Source organism: Microtus oregoni, unplaced genomic scaffold, assembly GCF_018167655.1.
Source record: "Microtus oregoni isolate MIOR12 unplaced genomic scaffold, Mior012 000041F_ref0000270, whole genome shotgun sequence".
In the NCBI taxonomy this organism is placed as follows: domain Eukaryota; kingdom Metazoa; phylum Chordata; class Mammalia; order Rodentia; family Cricetidae; genus Microtus; species Microtus oregoni.
Window position 1 is genome coordinate 18,541,417 of NW_024543208.1, and position 17,519 is coordinate 18,558,935.

Below are 17,519 nucleotides of genomic sequence, written 5' to 3' on the forward strand. Positions count from 1 at the left end.
AATATCTGTGCCAGACTTTCGCAGCAGATGCCCTGCGCTGCTGGTCAGAATGGCCTGGTGAGACGTGATGATGAGGAAATCCACCAGGACCGTGCAGCATGGCTGGAGGGGTTGCGCCAGCCGCACACTGCACTTAGGGAAGGCCCCTCCTGCTCGGTCCACTCTAGCTTAGCCAGTGCCCGAGGCAGCTGAGCGCTGGAAACATGGCCTAAGAGCTTTGCTTTATATTCTTTCTTTCTTTCTTTCTCTTTCTTTCTTTCTTTCTTTCTTTCTTTCTTTCTTTCTTTCTATTATCTTTTTGATAATACAGGGGATGGAATGTGGGGCTTGTATGTGTGATACAAGAGCTCCAGCGTAGAGCTATAGCCCCAACGCTAAGATTTTAATATAATTAAACTTAATAGCTACATGGAACTAGTGACAACCTCCTGGAAAATGAAAACTTAAATGGTAGACCCAATTGTCTTAGTTACTGGGAAGGAAGGTTGAATGGAGGAGTTTAAAATGACCCTGAGATTTGAACATGACCTTGATATGTTTTCAGAACAGAGTGACTTTTACGGTAAGGCCTCAGAAATGATGAACAGGTGGCACATTGCCTGACGTCTGCTAGGTGCTCCATGCATTAGGGTTGTTTGGATGAGTCCTGGGGCCTCGCAGCCCCTGTGCCAAGTTTGGTTAGCATCAGCACAGTCTAAAGGTGTCTCTGAAGGTAGCATTTTCTTGGTATTGAATCTTTTCTTTCTCTCTTTTAAAATCAGGTATCAAATTGTAGTGGAAATAATCCAGGCAACTACAATTAGCAGCTTCCCTCAGCTGAAGAGGCACAAGGGTAAGAATAATCGTGTTTTCTCCCAGTATGCGAAGGTCTACCCCGAGCCCCCTCTCCTGTCAGTGTTTTGGCAAATGTGAAACATTCTGCTGACTTATATTTAAGTAATTCGACTCTATTAAAACAATGGTCTAATATCATTAAAAAAAAGCAAAAGTAATCTCATCCTGATAAAAATCTGTGTTTTCTTTGTGTGTGCATCTTATGTGTGTATGTTCATGTGTGTATAGGGGCATGTGTGTGCAATACATGTTAAGTCCCGAGAACAACTTTGAGTATCATTAGGCACTTTCTACCTTTCAGGGCAAGGTGAGGGTAGAAGGGTATTTTCCCAGCCTGGGACTTACCAAGGATGCTGGCCAGTTGGCCAATGTGGCCCCAGGATCCGCCTGTCTCCACTCTCTGTGATGGAATTTCAAACCTGTACCACTGGCCCCAACATTTTTTTATGTGGGTTCCGGGAATCTGACTTGGTGTTTGTGCTTTCACGGTGAGCACTTGACTCTCATACGCCTATAAAACACAGCCGTGGTCACAATCGCAGAAGGCTGGAATCAGAGCATGTGCGGTTTCTCTTTTGGCTTTAACTGAGCCTAAGTTGGCATCAATTTCTCACAGTCAGTGTGATCTCCACTAATATTTCTGTCTGAGTTGTGCTCTTGGTAGTATTTAAGTGGTCTCGGAGGTTAGTGTTTCCATGGCTCACTTAGCCTGTGCCGTCAGACGAGTGCTTCAATAGCTAAGAGTTCTCCTCTTTTACACTTGTGCTTTAGGCTTTTTGGTTTCTTTTAACTTTCTTTTTAGTTATTTTTTGTGTCTTTCACATCATGCATCTTGATTCCATTCATCTCCCCGTCCCTTCACATCTGCCCTCTGCCCTTGCATCCTCCCCCGCATCCAAATAAGATAAAACTTAAGAGGGAGGAAAAAGAAAAAAAAAAAAAAGCAAAAAATCTCATCATAGAAGCTGTAGTGTGGCACAGTGAACCACACAGTAAACCTTTTATCCAAGTGTTCTTTGCAAGGAGTCTTTGGCCTGGTTCAACACCCCTGGTTTCTGCTACACTTTCGATGCTGGGCCCTCACTGGGGCTCCTCTTGGATATCCTGTTACTGCCCTGTGTCGTGGAGATCCTGCAACTTTGGGTCTGCAGGATGAGCACTTCGTGTTCCAGCAGATCATAGATACGGTGGGTGTTTGAGTGGGCCAACTCCTAACCCTGGCTCCGGACCTGGGTAGTTGCAGGGTTTATCAGCCTGCCAGCTCCCCCCTATTCCCACCACCAGGGTGAGCTCTCCAGCATTGTCCTGGCTAGTGCAGCCCTTGCAGAGTTGAGCTGCTTCTGCTTTCATGCCCTTAGGGTTCGCTCTCCCACACCTAAATCATCAAGGCCAGCTCTACTGTGTTGACCAGGATAGGTGCAGGGCTTTTCTCCCAAGTTCTGCATCTGGTGAGGGACAGGGACAGCTCTCCCACACTTATGACCTTTTTACCCTTTTTATTTATTCTTTGTGGCGGGGTTGGGGGTAAGGCCCACTTTCCTGAGTATTGCAGTTGGCAAAGGGGAGGCAGTAGGGGAGAGGAGGGAGGCAGTAGGGGAGAGGAGGGAGGCAGTAGGGGAGAGGAGGGAGGCAGTCCCAGCGGTGCCACTCTCGTGCACCCTGTCTACAGGGTCAGCTCTATTGTGCTGCCCAGGCGAGGCGCAGGGCCCATTCTCCCAAGTGCTACAGCTGGTGAGCGGCAAGGGGAGGAGGGCTTTTTTCTCTCACCCATGCCATCACATGGCAGACAAGATGGGCTTAACCTGCTCTCCCATTCTCACGCTTCAGGGCCAGCTCACCCATGCCCCTTCATGGCGTCAGCTCGATTGTGCTGCCCGGGTGAGGTATAGGACCCTCTCTCTAGAGAGTACTTAAGCCATGAGGGGCATGACCAGTTCTCCTTAGTGGTGCAGCCTGGGAGGGGCAGGGCCAGCTCTGCACAGGCCTAGTGATATCAGGAGCCAAGGACATCAACATAGACAGCAGCTGCATGAACACCACGAACCCAGCCATGGATTCCTGCAACAGCCCAGACCCAGACATCACCATGACCTTGGGTGGCTATCACATCACTCACCTCAGCCTACTCCTCACCACTTTCATCTCTTCAGATCCGCCTCTGTCCACAGGACATGAACCATTCTGTCTCTCTCTCCCACACCACACCATACATTTGCTCACCATAATAGTGCTCAACTACCAGACCACCCTGGGCCTGTGCGTGGGTCTCCTGTGCTCAGTCTGTTCTAGTGCTGGCAGGACCAGGCTTTCCTGCGTTTTAAGTTGCTAAAGCCCAAATATATGCTCTATCTTTTTGCCTGTTTGTTTCTCTTCAAATGAAGTAGGGTTCTTACCCAGGCTCTCCCTGGGGAGGGATTGGATATGAGATGGCTTTTAACTTCTTGTAGCTTACCTATTGCTCACACATTCCCACCCCCCTTACATATGTGAAGTTGGAGGACATGCTAATATCATCAGCATGGAATTTGCTGTAGACCGGAAACTTCCCTTTCACCTGGAGGAATAGACTTCTCGTAAAAATCCTCAGATCTGTTCAAATTCCTGCCAAGTAAAAGTGTGTTGAAAGAACGGAAAAGAGTTGGGCCAGGGACTTTAAAACATGCCGTTGTGCCAAGTTTCTAGTTAGCCCAGGGCAAAGAGAAGCCTGAGGACTATGACCTGTCCCTCCAGTCCCTCGGAAAGTCGGAGCTGTGTGTAGGGGAAGCAAGGAAGGTGCAGATGAGGAAGAGGATCTGGTCTTGAGCCCAGCTCCCAAGAAAGACCAGACATATCCCGCCATGGAAATCTTGTCGAGTACCTCTTTGGTGATAGCAAGTGAGGTGAAGCTAGAGACTCCTACCTAACTGGGCGGAAGTCAAGCAGTAAAAACCCCGAATATTTCAGAAGGTGCTACGTGCTTTGGTGAACAGTGTGCCTCTGTGGGCAGTGAGTCAGGCTGGCAGGAGATCTGTTTCAGCTGGGGGGGAGGGAGGGCTGGTTTTGTCTTGGTAGTAGCATGAGTTGACCTCACCCGCATGGTGCACTGTGAGTATTGGCCAGGGACTTGAGAGTGTCTCCTGAGCGAGGGACTGGTGTAGCCCTGAAGGCTGAAGCTTGGATATGCACATGTGTTCACACCCAGACATACACCACCCCTCCCCACAAAAAAGATGATCAGGTCTCCAGAAGGAAAGTAGGGCATGATGGAGGAGGCTCTGGTAGCTCCCCTGCCCCTTCCTCCGTGTGAGAACAGGAGACAGAGTGTGACGACACATCAGTCTTGGCCATTATCGCCTCCGGAAGGGGAGGGTAAATTGCTATGACACTGTGTTATAACAGCCTGGATGGACATGGTAAGACATTGGGCTGTTGACCTGTTCTTGCTTTTAGGGGCTCTAGCCTAGGGTGAGTACCATCTGCAGTCCAGAGTTACCTGTAGCACGAATTCTAATTGGTCTTAATAGTAGAAACTCAGAGTCAGATATTAGGGGGTGAAAGCTGAAGGGTCAGAGAAGCAGAACGAACGACCAGCCACTAGAGTCTACCACTGCCCAGACCAAAGGGGCGACCCTGTCCTCAGGCTGCACTGAACTCCTGTCTCCTCCCGCCTTCCATTCCTCTATCTGCCCAGCCATATCACTCTTGTCTCCACCTCCCTATTTCTGGGATCAAACACTTGTCATTCCCAAGTGCTGGGATCACCTTTGTGTGAGCTCTCTTTCTCTCTTAGACTGGATAAATTTCGTGTAGCCAAGGGAGGCCTTGAACTAACAGAGATTCCTCTCCATCTCCTGAGTCCTGGGATTAAAGGTGTGTGCCACCGCTGCCTGGCCTCTAGTGGCCTAGCTCTGCACTATGATCTTCAGGCAAGCTTTATTTGTTAAAATGCAAACAAAATATTGCCACAGTTACCCCCTTCCCTCCTCCATCCTTGACCTTGAAGCACGAGGGTTTGGATGCTTCTGGTGTTCTCTTTGTATTCTCAGGACACCTTCTTTTTCATAACCACATCTCTTCCTTCTCCCCACAAGACAGTATTTTCTAAAACCCTATCTTATAGGATGGAGTTGAGTCCAGGGATGTTAAACCATTTCTCTGATTTGAATGTAGACCAAGTTGGTCACATACTTGAGTCAGAATTGGTGCCCAGGTGTCCTGATTTTTCAGTCATAGGTTTTCTCTGCTACACTGGTCCTCTGGGTCTTTGTCTTAACATGTGGAGGTTATGCAGCTCAGCTGTGTGTTCTGACTCTGGCTCTGAGACCTGTCTACTCAGCACACAGGCTGAGCAGCTTGTAGCTATCATGTGGATTGAGTCGACATAATCTCTTTGGAAGGGCATCACGTGCATGTTGGACCCTAAACTGGAGGAAGCACCCCCAGCTCCAGCACGTGGGTTGTCTCCGCTGTGGAGCCTGTGACTCTGATGCTGGCTTGCAGTGTTCCTTCTTTTCCTACAAGCATGATCTCCACTGAAGTGGTGGGACACTTGACGCTATGACACTTGAGGTGGTAGCTTTGATGAGGTAATCCTGTTTGTTCTTTGTTCAAAAAGAACATAGCAGCCTCAAGTTGAAGAGGAAGGCAAACATTTTTAAGTTCCTAGGCAGCTTTAGTTTTCAGAGTTTGTGACAGTCAGTGGCTGCTGGGAAAGGCTGCTTCCTGGTAGTCATCTTGAACCTTGGCTAAATCCTGAGTCAATATGTTCCTCACACCCTCTGAGAAGAGGAGCTGGTAATGGGCTCTCCCTCTCTTCCTCCCTCCCTCTGTCTCTCTGTCTCTCTCTCTCTTTCTCTCTTTCTCTCTGTGAGTGTATTTCAAAGTGAACATTTTTTTTCTGAAAAATTAGCTTTTACAAGTGTCTATGTATCTAGATAAACCCACACAGCATCTGGTATGTACAGAAAGACTAATTTGAAGCCAACTACAGTAGCTTTCTCACAGAAAGGAATTCCAAAATATTTTCCCCTTTTGGATCATTTCTGAGTTGATCCTCTGGTGAGTGCTACTGTTAGCCAACACAGGATAATTCGGAAAGCGCTTTTAAAGTCCGGTGATGGCAGCTTCTCAGATCACAAATGGGAAGACTTCCGTGGTGTGCTCGGGCACCCATCTACCTGCTGTCTACCTAGGACTGTGTGTACCAGAAAGGCACTTGTCTCCGGCAGGAAGCCTGTTTCTGATACTGTGCCTGAGTTTTACATTTTGATGTATACAGCCTGCCTCGGGACTATTTCATGCATTGCATGCAGTGACTGAGGAAGTAAGGACTAGGCTGGGGAGCAGAAGGTCTCCAGGGAAAATGTGTTAGTCTGCACTTTGAGAGAAACCAAGCATGGGCCCTAAACAAATGCGTTGCAATTCATCTCCAAGGTGTGTTCTAACTCCTGCAAGTGTAGCTGCCATACCTAGAGATTACTTCTGTGTGTTAAATGCAGTGGCCACCTCTGTCCCAGACTCAAGTACTTCTTGAGTTGATGAGTCAACTGTGTCAGACAAACGTGGTTGAAGGCCAGTAACAATATGGCAACATTCTGACCAGTACTGGTACTTTATCTAGCCCGCACACACAGAAAATGTATCCTAAATTATCCTAAGCAACAACCTTTTTCTCTTGCTTGTGGGCCTGTATTTGGGTTAGGTTTTGGAAGGGATTCCTTTTTTCTCCTTAATGGGGAGCCATCTGAAATCTGCATTCAAGACGATGTACTCACTGGGTGCCGGATTAGTACTGAATGTGTGCTGCTCTCTCGACCAAGGTCTGTGGGAGTCCAGGCTCCACGCCATCATAGATGTCTCCATGAGTCAGTGTTAAGGCTCCAAAGTATGGATGCCTTGGGGGCAGCTGGATGGTATGATGCACGGTGTTGCAAAACTCCAGGTCAGCGGCCTTTGGTGATCTAGATTTGGAAGTCATAGAGTCACTTCCGCCGTGGTTGCAAGCTCACTCAATTCTAAGAGGAAACATATGTCCTGCTTTCCAGAGGGAAAATGCTAGGGATGACAGACATTGCGGAGGAGTGTGTGATATGGAAAATATCGGGGCCACTTTTGGAGACCATCTACTCCATAGTCCAAAATTGAAATTGTAATCTTCCACAAATCCAGTTTTTCTCCAGTGTTCCTCTTCCGATAATTGACCCCACATTCTCCATTTATGATTATAGCAAAGTTGTAGAAGCTACGTTTAACACCTATTTTATTCTTTTAATCCTGAGTAATTTGCCCTTTGGTTTGTTTGATGGGCACTGACTCTGAATCCTCAAGTCCTTAAGTCCTCTGTTCTCCCAATGCCACAAGCTACCAATTCATTCCCTCCCAGGTCAACCTTACTGTGACAGTCCTCAGCGGGCTTCCCTTCGGGCCAACAGTCCTCCACTGTCTGCTCTGGTACATATGTACTGCTTCCTGTGTACATATTTACTGCATATACCCTGGTTATTGTATGTCAGCCTGACATAGGTGTAGAGTCATTTTGGAAGAGAGGACTCTGATTGAGAAAATGCCTCACCAGATTGGCCTGTGAGCAAACCATGATGTAGAGGGCCCAGCTCACTATAGGAGGTCCCACCCCTGGGCTGGCGGTCCCGAGTACTACAAGAAGCAGGCTGTGCAGTCAATGAAGAGCAAGCCAGTAAGCAGCACTCCCCATGGCCTCTGCTTCAGTCCCTCCCTGCCTTCTCGGCAGTGGAAAGAAGTCCTGGTAGCTTAAGCTGCTTATGGTCATGGTGTTTTACCACAGCAGTAGGAAGCCCTAAGACAGACCTGAGCATGTATTTTTGGGAGAATTGTGGAAAGACTTTGGATCTTTGGGCTAGAAAAGCCATTGATGCTTAGAGCTTAATGAGATGTGGGAACTGGGCCGCAAGGTTTCAGGAGGACGTTTGAGATCCCTTAAAGACACTACTGGAGCTGTTTGCTGTTTTAATTAAGAACACTGAAGTGGAACCTTTGCTTTCTGAGACAGTCGATGCTAGTAAACTGGGGGAAAGAGTCAGCTGTGAAGGAAGAGACCGGTCCAGCGAGGGCGGAGGCTGCAGCTTATGCAGGCAGCCAAACTTGGTAATGGGCGCTAGTTTTGAAGGTATCGGGGGAATCCATGAGAGTAGATGAGGCTTGGCCCTGTGTGTAGGCCCAGAGTCCCCGAAGAGAGGCCAGAAGAGGCCACTGGTGAAGGTGCAGTAGAAGGCCCAGGATTGAAGGGTTGTGAAGAAAAGTTGAAGCTTGGGACTGTGGCAATGTCAGAGTCCCTCAAGAGACCTCTAGGAGAGGCTGTTAGTGAAAGTGTAGCCCAGATATAGCGGGAGACCCCGGCATTTGGAGATGCCACTGAGACAGCAGCAGTCCTGGAGGGAGCTGGCCTGAGCCTAGGTGAGAAGCTGTGTGTGCTGCTGGAGGCAGGCCCGGGAGGTGGAGCCTGCCACCAAGCCCTGTGGAGGCCAGAGGATCCTTGTGTGTCAAGCACTGAGTTCTTTATTCTTTTGAATTTTGATTTTGCTTTAATTGGCTTCTGCCTGTACCCCGTTTTTTTCCTCTTGGAGTAAGAAAGTATTTAAGTTATTTTTGATTTTACAGGAGCCTACAGTCGAGAGACTGAACTTTTAAGACCGTTTTAGAATTTTACAAAGAGATGCCAGTGTTTTATTGCGACTATGCATATTTTAGAGAAACGTTGTGATGTTAGAGAGATTTTGAGTATTTTAAAGTCTTTGGGCTTTATAAGTATTTGAATTTATAAGACTGTGGTTTTACTGTTTAAAATATTTTTATATTGTGATATTGATACTTATGTAAGATCTTGAGGGTGAACACGAAAGAAAAGGTTATGGCTTAACAGTGATGTGGAATTGTAAGATGAAATAAACCCATTCCTCCCTGAGCTTCTTTCTGTCCTGGTGTTCAGTCACAGCAGTAGAACCCTTAACTAAGAGGATAGCACACTTCTTAAAGCTGCTAAAAGCTGTGCAGTTCTTTTGAATTGAAGAACAAAGTTCTCTGCAGATGCGTTTGGACCTGGGCTTCATTTGCATCTGCTACGCAGTCCCTAGAGCTGGGTTCGCTTTCCTGGCCCAGGGTTCTCACACCGGTCTTGCTAGTTCTTCTGCCTGCCATGTTCTATTAATTGTCCATGTTTACATGAATATAATTTCCTTAAGAAAGCCCAGACTAGACTTTTGCCAAGGCATTTGAAGGTGTCTATATTTTCCTTTCTGCCCACATGACACTCTTAATTGTTCATACCGTCTTTGATTCTTTTCCTTGGTACACTCTAAAGTGTTCCATGGAGTAAAACTACTGGTCTTAGATCTCAGAAGTCACGCAGTGAACACTCAGTGCATGCTTATAAATGAATATGTATAAGTGTCCATATACAGATATTGCTTATTCCTATGCTCCACAGATCAGTTTCTGAGTGTATATAGAGAGATTTATAAACATTTTACATTTGAGTAAGATCTATAAATTGGTTGAATTTTGTGTCTGGGAACCCATACATGTTTATGATAAATTCTCATCTGTTGAATTCTCATCTATTGTTTAATATATAGCACATTAAAGCTGGGTATAGTGGCTGATGCCTTTAATCTCAGCACTCAGGAGGCAGAGGCAGGTGGGTTTCTGCACCAACCTGGCCTTTAGAGCAAGTTCCAGGCCAGTCTGGGCTACATAGTGAAATCCTGCCTCAAAAATAAACTTTACAGAAATTAAAATGCAGCTCAGCAGACACGGTTCTGGCTCAGAATGGTTGTGTCCTTCGTCTCCTGACTGACGACTTCCCTCTTATTTAAGGTAAGGAGTCAGCTGCCATGAAAACTGATCTCCTGAGGGCCAGGAACATGAAAAGGTACATTAACCAGCTGACCGTGGCAAAGAAGCAGTGTGAGAAGAGAATCCGCGTCCTGGGAGGTCCTGCCTATGACCTGCAAGAGGATGGGGCCTTGGATGAAGGGGAAGGGCCTCAGAGCCAGAAGGTAGAGCTTGCAGCTTCTAGTGTGACCACATCAGTTTACTATAAACAGTGAAAATGCATGCATATTATTTTACCACTTTAATGTTTTAGACACGTTTCCTTGCTACAGGCTCAGGTTGTTGCTTTCATGAGTAAAAAGCTATGTTACTGGGTGTCCTTGAATTCTGTAAGTTGATGATAGGCGGGGTATATATCCACGTATGTTCTGTATATATCCATATATGTGTTCACGTGCCCGTGTATGTGTGCACATGCCTGGTGTATGTGTTTGCCACCCTTCTTTTCTCTACTCACCACCACTTCAAGAGAAACATTTTCTGTTTGCAGAGCCTAAATCAACTATCCACTATCAACTAGACATAAAGTACCGCCTAAGAAGTAAAGACTGTTTCACTTAACTAGCCGAATTGCTATGAGCTCTTTCTTGATACTTAGATAATGAGGTGGCATATTTGATTATCTTGCCCAAAACCACTTAGATAGGATGAGGCAGAACTAGATAAAGACCAGATGTGGTTGATTGACAAATCTCAGTGCTTTCTGACTAAACCATAAAGTGGTGGCATTTGAGCCACATGCCCTTGACTGTCTGCTCATGGCCAGTAGATCCTGTAGAGCACAGGACGCCTGCTAGCCCTGTTTTAGGAACATCCTCAGTGCAAGGGCCACACTTTCTTCTACGACCTGGAACAGTTTGGATGGAGCAAACTGCTGCATTGTGTCCCCAGGAGCTTGAGGAACAAGGCTTCCCAGCAAACGGAAGTCCCTCTCTTCTCAGATACCGGACACAAAGAAAACATTGATACAGTTCAGCCCTGTCTACAACCTCTAACTTTCCCTTCTCGGACTTCCACTCAGTCCCTAACCATGAATGGCTAGGTGTGAGTCAGGAACCTGTCTGTTAGCCCCCTTGCCTCCCTCTACTAAGACAACCTTTTACCTTTGTCTTCCCTTCTGGCATGGTCGTCTTCAGAGCCTCTTCAGGGGAGGTTGCTGTCCTGTCAGGCCACAGTTCTGTAGTGTCTTACACGGGTGCACCAGTGCAGCTGAGGACCCCTGTTGATAGCAACTGTGCGCAGTTCTTCTTCCTGATGGCCTGTCTTAGGAGGCAAAGCAGAAGCTTTACTATGGTCAAGGTTGGAGGGAGTTGACTTGGCAGATTGAATTTTGCCTTCTTTCCCTCAGTTTTTCTCCTCTTCCTGTCCACTACAGTTCATCTCAGAGAAGGAACTCATCTTGTATCCTTCATTATTTTAATTAATTCACTGATTCAGTAGACACTCATCGAGGGGCCACTGTTTCTTGGTTATTGGATTGGAATGAGGAATAGGATAGAATCCTATTTAATTATAATATGTATTATAATTTAATTTATAACACATTATAATACTATGTTAATTATAATATACTATGATTATAATATATTATAGTTAAATATGTGTGTGTGTGTGTGTGTGTGTGTGTGTGTGAGAGAGAGAGAGAGAGAGAGAGAGAGAGAGAGATCTAGTCGAGATGCAACATGTATAGCTAAGTGAGGCCCAGAGAGAGAGAGAGAGAGAGAGAGAGAGAGAGAGAGAGATATCTAGTCGAGATGCAACATGTATAGCTAAGTGAGGCCCCTAAGGGCTCTACAGTTAGGGTTATAGAATATAGAATAGGAGAGTTTTCGGAAGACTTAGGAAAACAGAATGTGATTTCAGTGCAAGTTGCTTTATGGTGACTACAGAAGACAGTCCAAATCTTGCTGCATTTTAAATCCACTCTTTCTAAACAGGAAAGGAGAAACGCCTTTTATAGCATGAGTTTATCCTTATAGTCAAAGCAGTTCCTCCAGTCTTAAGGCTGAAGACTCGGCTAATCCTCTCCAGCCCCATGGTGGTTCATGCTGCTGGAGTTAGAACTGGGTGGCTTTGAGCTGTTCTGTTACCTTCATAAATGAACAGAGCACTTTTGTTGTGACCTAATCCCAGTCTGGTCAGGAAGAATTACCATGAAGTTTACTTCAAAATATTCCCTTTTAAATTAGATGAGCCATCAGTTAAAAGAAAGAGATTGGCCAGGTGTGGTGGTACACACCTTTAATCCATGCACTAGGGAGGCAGAAGAAGGTAGATCTCTGAGTTTGAGGCCAGCCTGATATACAGAGCAAGTTCCAGGACAGCTAGGGCTACACGGAGAAACCTTGTCTCGAAAACCAGCCACCAACCCCCTCCCAACAATAAAGGAAGAAAGAGATTGCCTGGGTGTGAAAGGCTAGGGGTTTATGTTGCTCCCGCTTCCAGCTCTTAGAATCAAGTCCCAGGTGTTGTACATGTGAAGTGCTTGTTCTACCGCTGAGCTGCCCACACCCTGATACCAGTTTTAACTGAACTCTTAATCCACTATCAATGTTTTCATTCATATGTACTTATCTAGAAAGTGACCCTTGAAGTTTTTTTAATTTACTAATCTCAAAGCCTCATGATTCAGTCTCCTGCTTAGTTTCTGTTGCTTGCTGTGATTTATAACAGCTCTTGTGATTCTCCATGAAGAAGTGGCTTCATTTTCATTCTACAGATAGTACTGAGGCCAAGTGACAGAATAAAAGCTCACAGGATTGAAAAGTTTTTTACTGCCACATGAAAACAAATCTTTGTCTTGCTCGGTTCAAAGATCACTCCCTGCCCCTGCCTCATCCCCATACAGGTGATCCCCGGGGGAAAGATGGAAGGGTTCAGAAGAAATAAAAGAGGTAGAAAAAATTAAAAGATATGACAATAAGTGGTTTGCCTTTTCTGTGAAGCTAGTTTGTACATCAGTTTATTTGATCCAAGGGTAAATCAAAACGAACACTATTGGGCGTAGTCTAGGACTCTATGCTGAGGGTAAAAACGGTTCCCTGTCTTTTCTTTCTGTTGCTGGAATTGTTGTGGATTTATCTTCTGCAGCCGAAGTTGATACGAACTCCTTTCAGCTTCCCTGGAGCACGTAGGGTGAGGATTTATGCTTCACATAAACGTATGCTTCCCTGATAGGGTTTACACAAAGTAGAAGCAGGTGCTAGTATATCCCAGAATTACGGAACTACTGGAATTCAAGCTAGTGCTGACTAGCTTCTTTTGTGGGAAACTGATAAAAAGATGTAAAGTAGATGTAAAAACAAAAAACAAACAAACAAAAAAAAACCCACAGAATTGCTGAATGATTCAGTGAATAGTACAAAATTGGTATTTTTGAATATTTTCATTTTGAATATTCAGTAAGTTATTTTCTTTCATCAGTTTCTAGAAATTGCTTTTAAAAATATGGCCTCCTTTCTGCTTACAATACAGATTAAGGGCTGCTGAGGGAAGGGTTGAGCGTCTATGGACTTTCTGCATGTGGTTTTAGAAATACCTTAATGTGATATTTTAAAATATTTGCAAATTGCCATCATGTTAATTTTTAAGAATTTCAAAATAAAAGTTTGTAATTATATTTGAGTTTCACCTATTAAATATTATTTCCATTACTGGTTTAGACTAAGGATATGGGTCTTAAATCCCTTCTAAATTAATTTGTGGTATTTCTCCTAATTGAGTCACCAATAAATACGGGGGGATACCTGCTCACTCTGTGGTCCCTGTTCATGATTGTTCCAACTGTGTTCAGATATTCAGTGTTTTCTTTTTCTGTGAAAACCAATAAATAAGAGTGATAGAACTGATTTGGTAGTACATATAGTGGAATTTTAGGGGCCAATTAAAATAGTATTTACATAAGATTTGTTAGCGCCTATGGTAGTATAAACAAATCAGGATGTAGACCTATCTATATTTTTCCTCAGCTGTATGAAATATGATAGGAAGTAAAAATGTCAAACCATTAGACTCTAGAACCTTAGTTATTTTTAAACATTTTTCTCTAGTTGTTTATGTCTTTTTGCCTCGTACAAGAATTGTTATCTGTGTCCTGATATCAAGTAGATGTCAAATAACTAAACATTTAAAATAAGGTTAGTGATTTTTGAATATATGCATTTTCAATACTCAGGAATCTGAATTTAAAACTTAGAGACCTGATAGCTATTTCATCTTCTCAGGTGTACTATCTTACATTGTCTATGATCTGAAAATTCATTTTTCCCCGAGTGTAGAAGTTAATTCATGGAAGTTAAATGCAGACTGGTATTTGAAATTTGATCTTTAGAAAAATCTTCCCGTCTTACGGTTTCTATTGCTGTGAAAAGATACTATGACCATAGCAATTCTTATAAGGAAACATTTAACTGGTGCTGGCTTATAGTTCCGAGGTTCAGTTAATTATTGCCATGACAGGAAGCATGGCAGCCTGCAGATACACATGGTGCTGGAGAGGAGCTGAGAATTCTATGTTCAGACCCACAGGCAGCAGCAAGAGAGGATGACACTGGGCCTGGCTTGAGCATCTGAGACATCAAAGCCCACCTCCAGTGACACACTTCCTCCAACAATGCCACACCTCCTAAACAGTGCCATTCCCTATGGACCTATGGGCCATTTTCATTCTAACCATCACACTTTCTTGTATTCTCTTAATAGATTCTTCAGTTTGAAGATATTATGACCAATCCTTTCTACCGAGAGCGCTTTGGAATATACCTGGAGCGGATGGACAGGCAGACTCTGATTGGCTTTTGGGAATCTGTGGAGCACCTGAAGACTGCTAACAAGGTAGTGTGTTTGCTTCAAGGAATAGTAGTCGTTAGCTGATGGAAGCTTGCATGCTAGACAGTGTATCACCAGGTCAGTGATGCCATCCTGGGACACTTTGTAGACCAGGCTGGCCTTGAACTCACAGAGATCCACCTACCTCTGCTTTCCAAGTGCTAGGATTAAAGGCATATACCACCATGCCAGGCTTAAGTATATATTAAAGGATCATTTTACATCACTATATTATAACTCAGCCCATTATGGCAAATCGAATTGTATTGCACTGTCTTTATAGAAGATACTTTTGACTGAATAGTCAAGGGGGAATATTTACAAGTGTACCAAGAGATTAGAATTCATTATTTTAATGAAGCATACAAATGTGTACCCATCCACGTGGTTCTTATGAAACCTTGGCCTCGTAAGCTTGCTCTGTCAGCATGTGGATCTCATTACCATGAGCAGTTCTCACGCTTTTCACTCTTTTTGTTTGTGCTGTACACTTTTTACAGTAGGTTTTGCCTTTTATTTCACACAAAATATGACTGAACAAAGGAACACAAACATTTTTGGTTTCAAATGCCTCTCAGAGCAAAGAACCCAATATATTATGCATTGTCATTAGTAAGTTCTCAATGCATATTTTAGAATTAAAGAATGTCTGTACATGCTTTGTATAGGTAAATATATCTAACTCACACATGCACCATGTATATTATATTAGCATATACCATTTGAGTGATTCATTAACATAAGTGCAAAGCGCATTTAATTTCATTTGCATATGAATGTTGCTAGGATAGAAAACCAAATTAAGTACCTGATTTATCACACATTGGACTAAGCAGCTAAATTCAGTCTTGTGATATTTTGAAATCTCAGGACGACTTTTCATTGCTGATTCATTCACAAGGCACAAATTACCATCTGTTACTCAATGAAATCACTAGCCTTAACTCCAGCTGGCTTTCGGCTGCTCCCAAAAGAATGTTGTAAAGAGCGATCTAAAGTTTTCTCAATCTACTGACTATACTTGGAAATAGCTTCCTGAAAGTAGCTGTCGTTTGTTCTGACAGTCGGATAAATGAGTCGTGGTCATTAGTTCATGTCTTTTTATGACTGTGGAAGTTTGTGTAGTGTTCCTAGAGCTGAGGGAGCACCCCTGTAGCACGCCAGGATCATGTGCACGGGGAGAGAGGTTGGTGTTTCTGCAGCACGCAGCAGTGACCCCAGCGTGCTCTCAGGACTGGGCTGTCTGGTATGGCTCAGTGAAGGTGGAGCTGCTCTGCAGCCTTCCGTCTGAAGAATACCCATGTGTTTTTATCTGTGGTTACTCTATTGGCTTTTTCCTTTCCATGTTAGAGAGGTGAGCCCCTCATTGTTACATCAGATAAAAGTCAGTGAGACTGTTCCTAAGTCACGTTTCTGCAAAGTTGAGGATGTGTTGCGATATTAGAGCTAGTCCATTTCTTGATTTACTTTCCTGTAGCGTTTTGAGATATTAACTGCTCAATGTAAGTATTCATCTTCAAGAAGTGACTTGTTTCAAGGTCTGATACTTGCCCTGAATGTGAATACAGAAGGCTGAGACCCTGGGTTTACAGTTCTAGGATGCATCTAGATACTGTCCTCTTAGCTGTAACATGTAGGGGATTTAGTGGAAAATCATTTCTCTCAGAGACAACATTTTTTTTGTTGTTGTTGTTGTTTGTGTGTGTTTCGGTTTTTCAAGACAGGGTTTCTCTGTGGTTTTGGAGCCTGTCCTGGAACTAGCTCTTGTAGACCAGGCTGGTTTCGAACTCACAGAGATCCGCCTGCCTCTGCCTCCCAAGTGCTGGGATTAAAGGCGTGCGCCACCACCGCCCGGCTCTCTGTAGCTTTGGAACCTGTCCTGGACCTTGCTCTGGTAGACCAAGCCGGGCTCGAACTCACAATGATCTACCTGCCTCTGCCTCCCAAGTGCTGGGATTAAAGGTGTGCACCACCACCACCTGGCTGAGACAACATTTTTTACCTATCTCTCTCTTCATCTTTCTGTCTTTTCAGAATGAAATTCCGCAGTTGGTTGGTGAAATTTATCAGAATTTCTTTGTGGAAAGCAAAGAAATACCCGTGGAGAAGTCACTTTACAAAGAAATCCAGCAGTGTCTCGTAGGAAACAAAGGCATCGAGGTGTTCAGCAAAATCCAAGGGGATGTGTATGAGGCGCTGCGGGACAGGTACTACCCATCCTTCATCGTCAGTGACCTCTATGAGAGGCTGATGACAAGAGAGGAAGAAAGGCGGGATGTACAGCCGACCTCTGACAAGGATGAGCTGGTGAGCCGCGGGCACCTTCACTTCCGCTCTTCTGTGCCAGCTCCTTTTCTTGTGACCAAACCCCTGCCAAAAAGTTAAGGGAAGAAATGTTTGAAATCACTGAAATGTAGGAAAATGTCGCTGCATGATAGAATTTGTTTTAGTTCATATGAGCAAAGAAAGCAAACAAAGTTGTCCCACAGCAGCAGGGGCAACCTCACTGAGTTTTTCCTGTGGTGGCACACGGTGCACCTAGAAGGACTATAATTGCCTGAAACATCCTCACACATGTGCAGTACTTTTCATGAACGCACTCACTTGAGGACAACGTGTAGGGTTTTGCCATAATGCGTCTATGTAAATGGAGATTGCTCGTTTGTTCCCGGCTGCCCAGTCCTGAATAGTTACACAGAAACTGTATTATTTATAACACTGTTCGGCCAATAGCTTAAGCGTGTTCCTAGCTAGCCCTTGCATCCTAAATTAACCCATTTCTATTAATCTGTGTATTGCCACTAGGCTGTGGATTACCAGTGCCGGCATGTTACTCCTTTGGCAGCTACACAGTGTTTCCCTGACTCTGCCTACTCTCTCTCTATATCCCTTCCATCCTGGCTATATTCTGCTGTAGGCCAAAGAAGCTTTATTCATTAACCAATAAAAGGAACCCCTACCTTTTATATATTTACATGTAATAAGTAAGAATATCCAAAAATAAAAACAGC

General features: G+C 44.5%; 1 protein-coding gene across 2 annotated transcripts in view; it reads left to right on the forward strand.

Moving 5' to 3' along the window:
- The window catches only part of Snx25 (sorting nexin 25), a 110,527-nt gene that overhangs the window by 72,089 nt on the left and 20,919 nt on the right, over window positions 1–17,519 (forward strand). For both annotated transcript variants that reach the window (XM_041632493.1, XM_041632492.1), the window contains exons 6-9: window positions 762–832; window positions 9,664–9,845; window positions 14,383–14,514; window positions 16,543–16,815. In XM_041632493.1, the coding sequence (XP_041488427.1) occupies window positions 762–832; window positions 9,664–9,845; window positions 14,383–14,514; window positions 16,543–16,815 (658 nt within the window). The remainder of the gene's footprint in view (window positions 1–761; window positions 833–9,663; window positions 9,846–14,382; window positions 14,515–16,542; window positions 16,816–17,519) is intronic.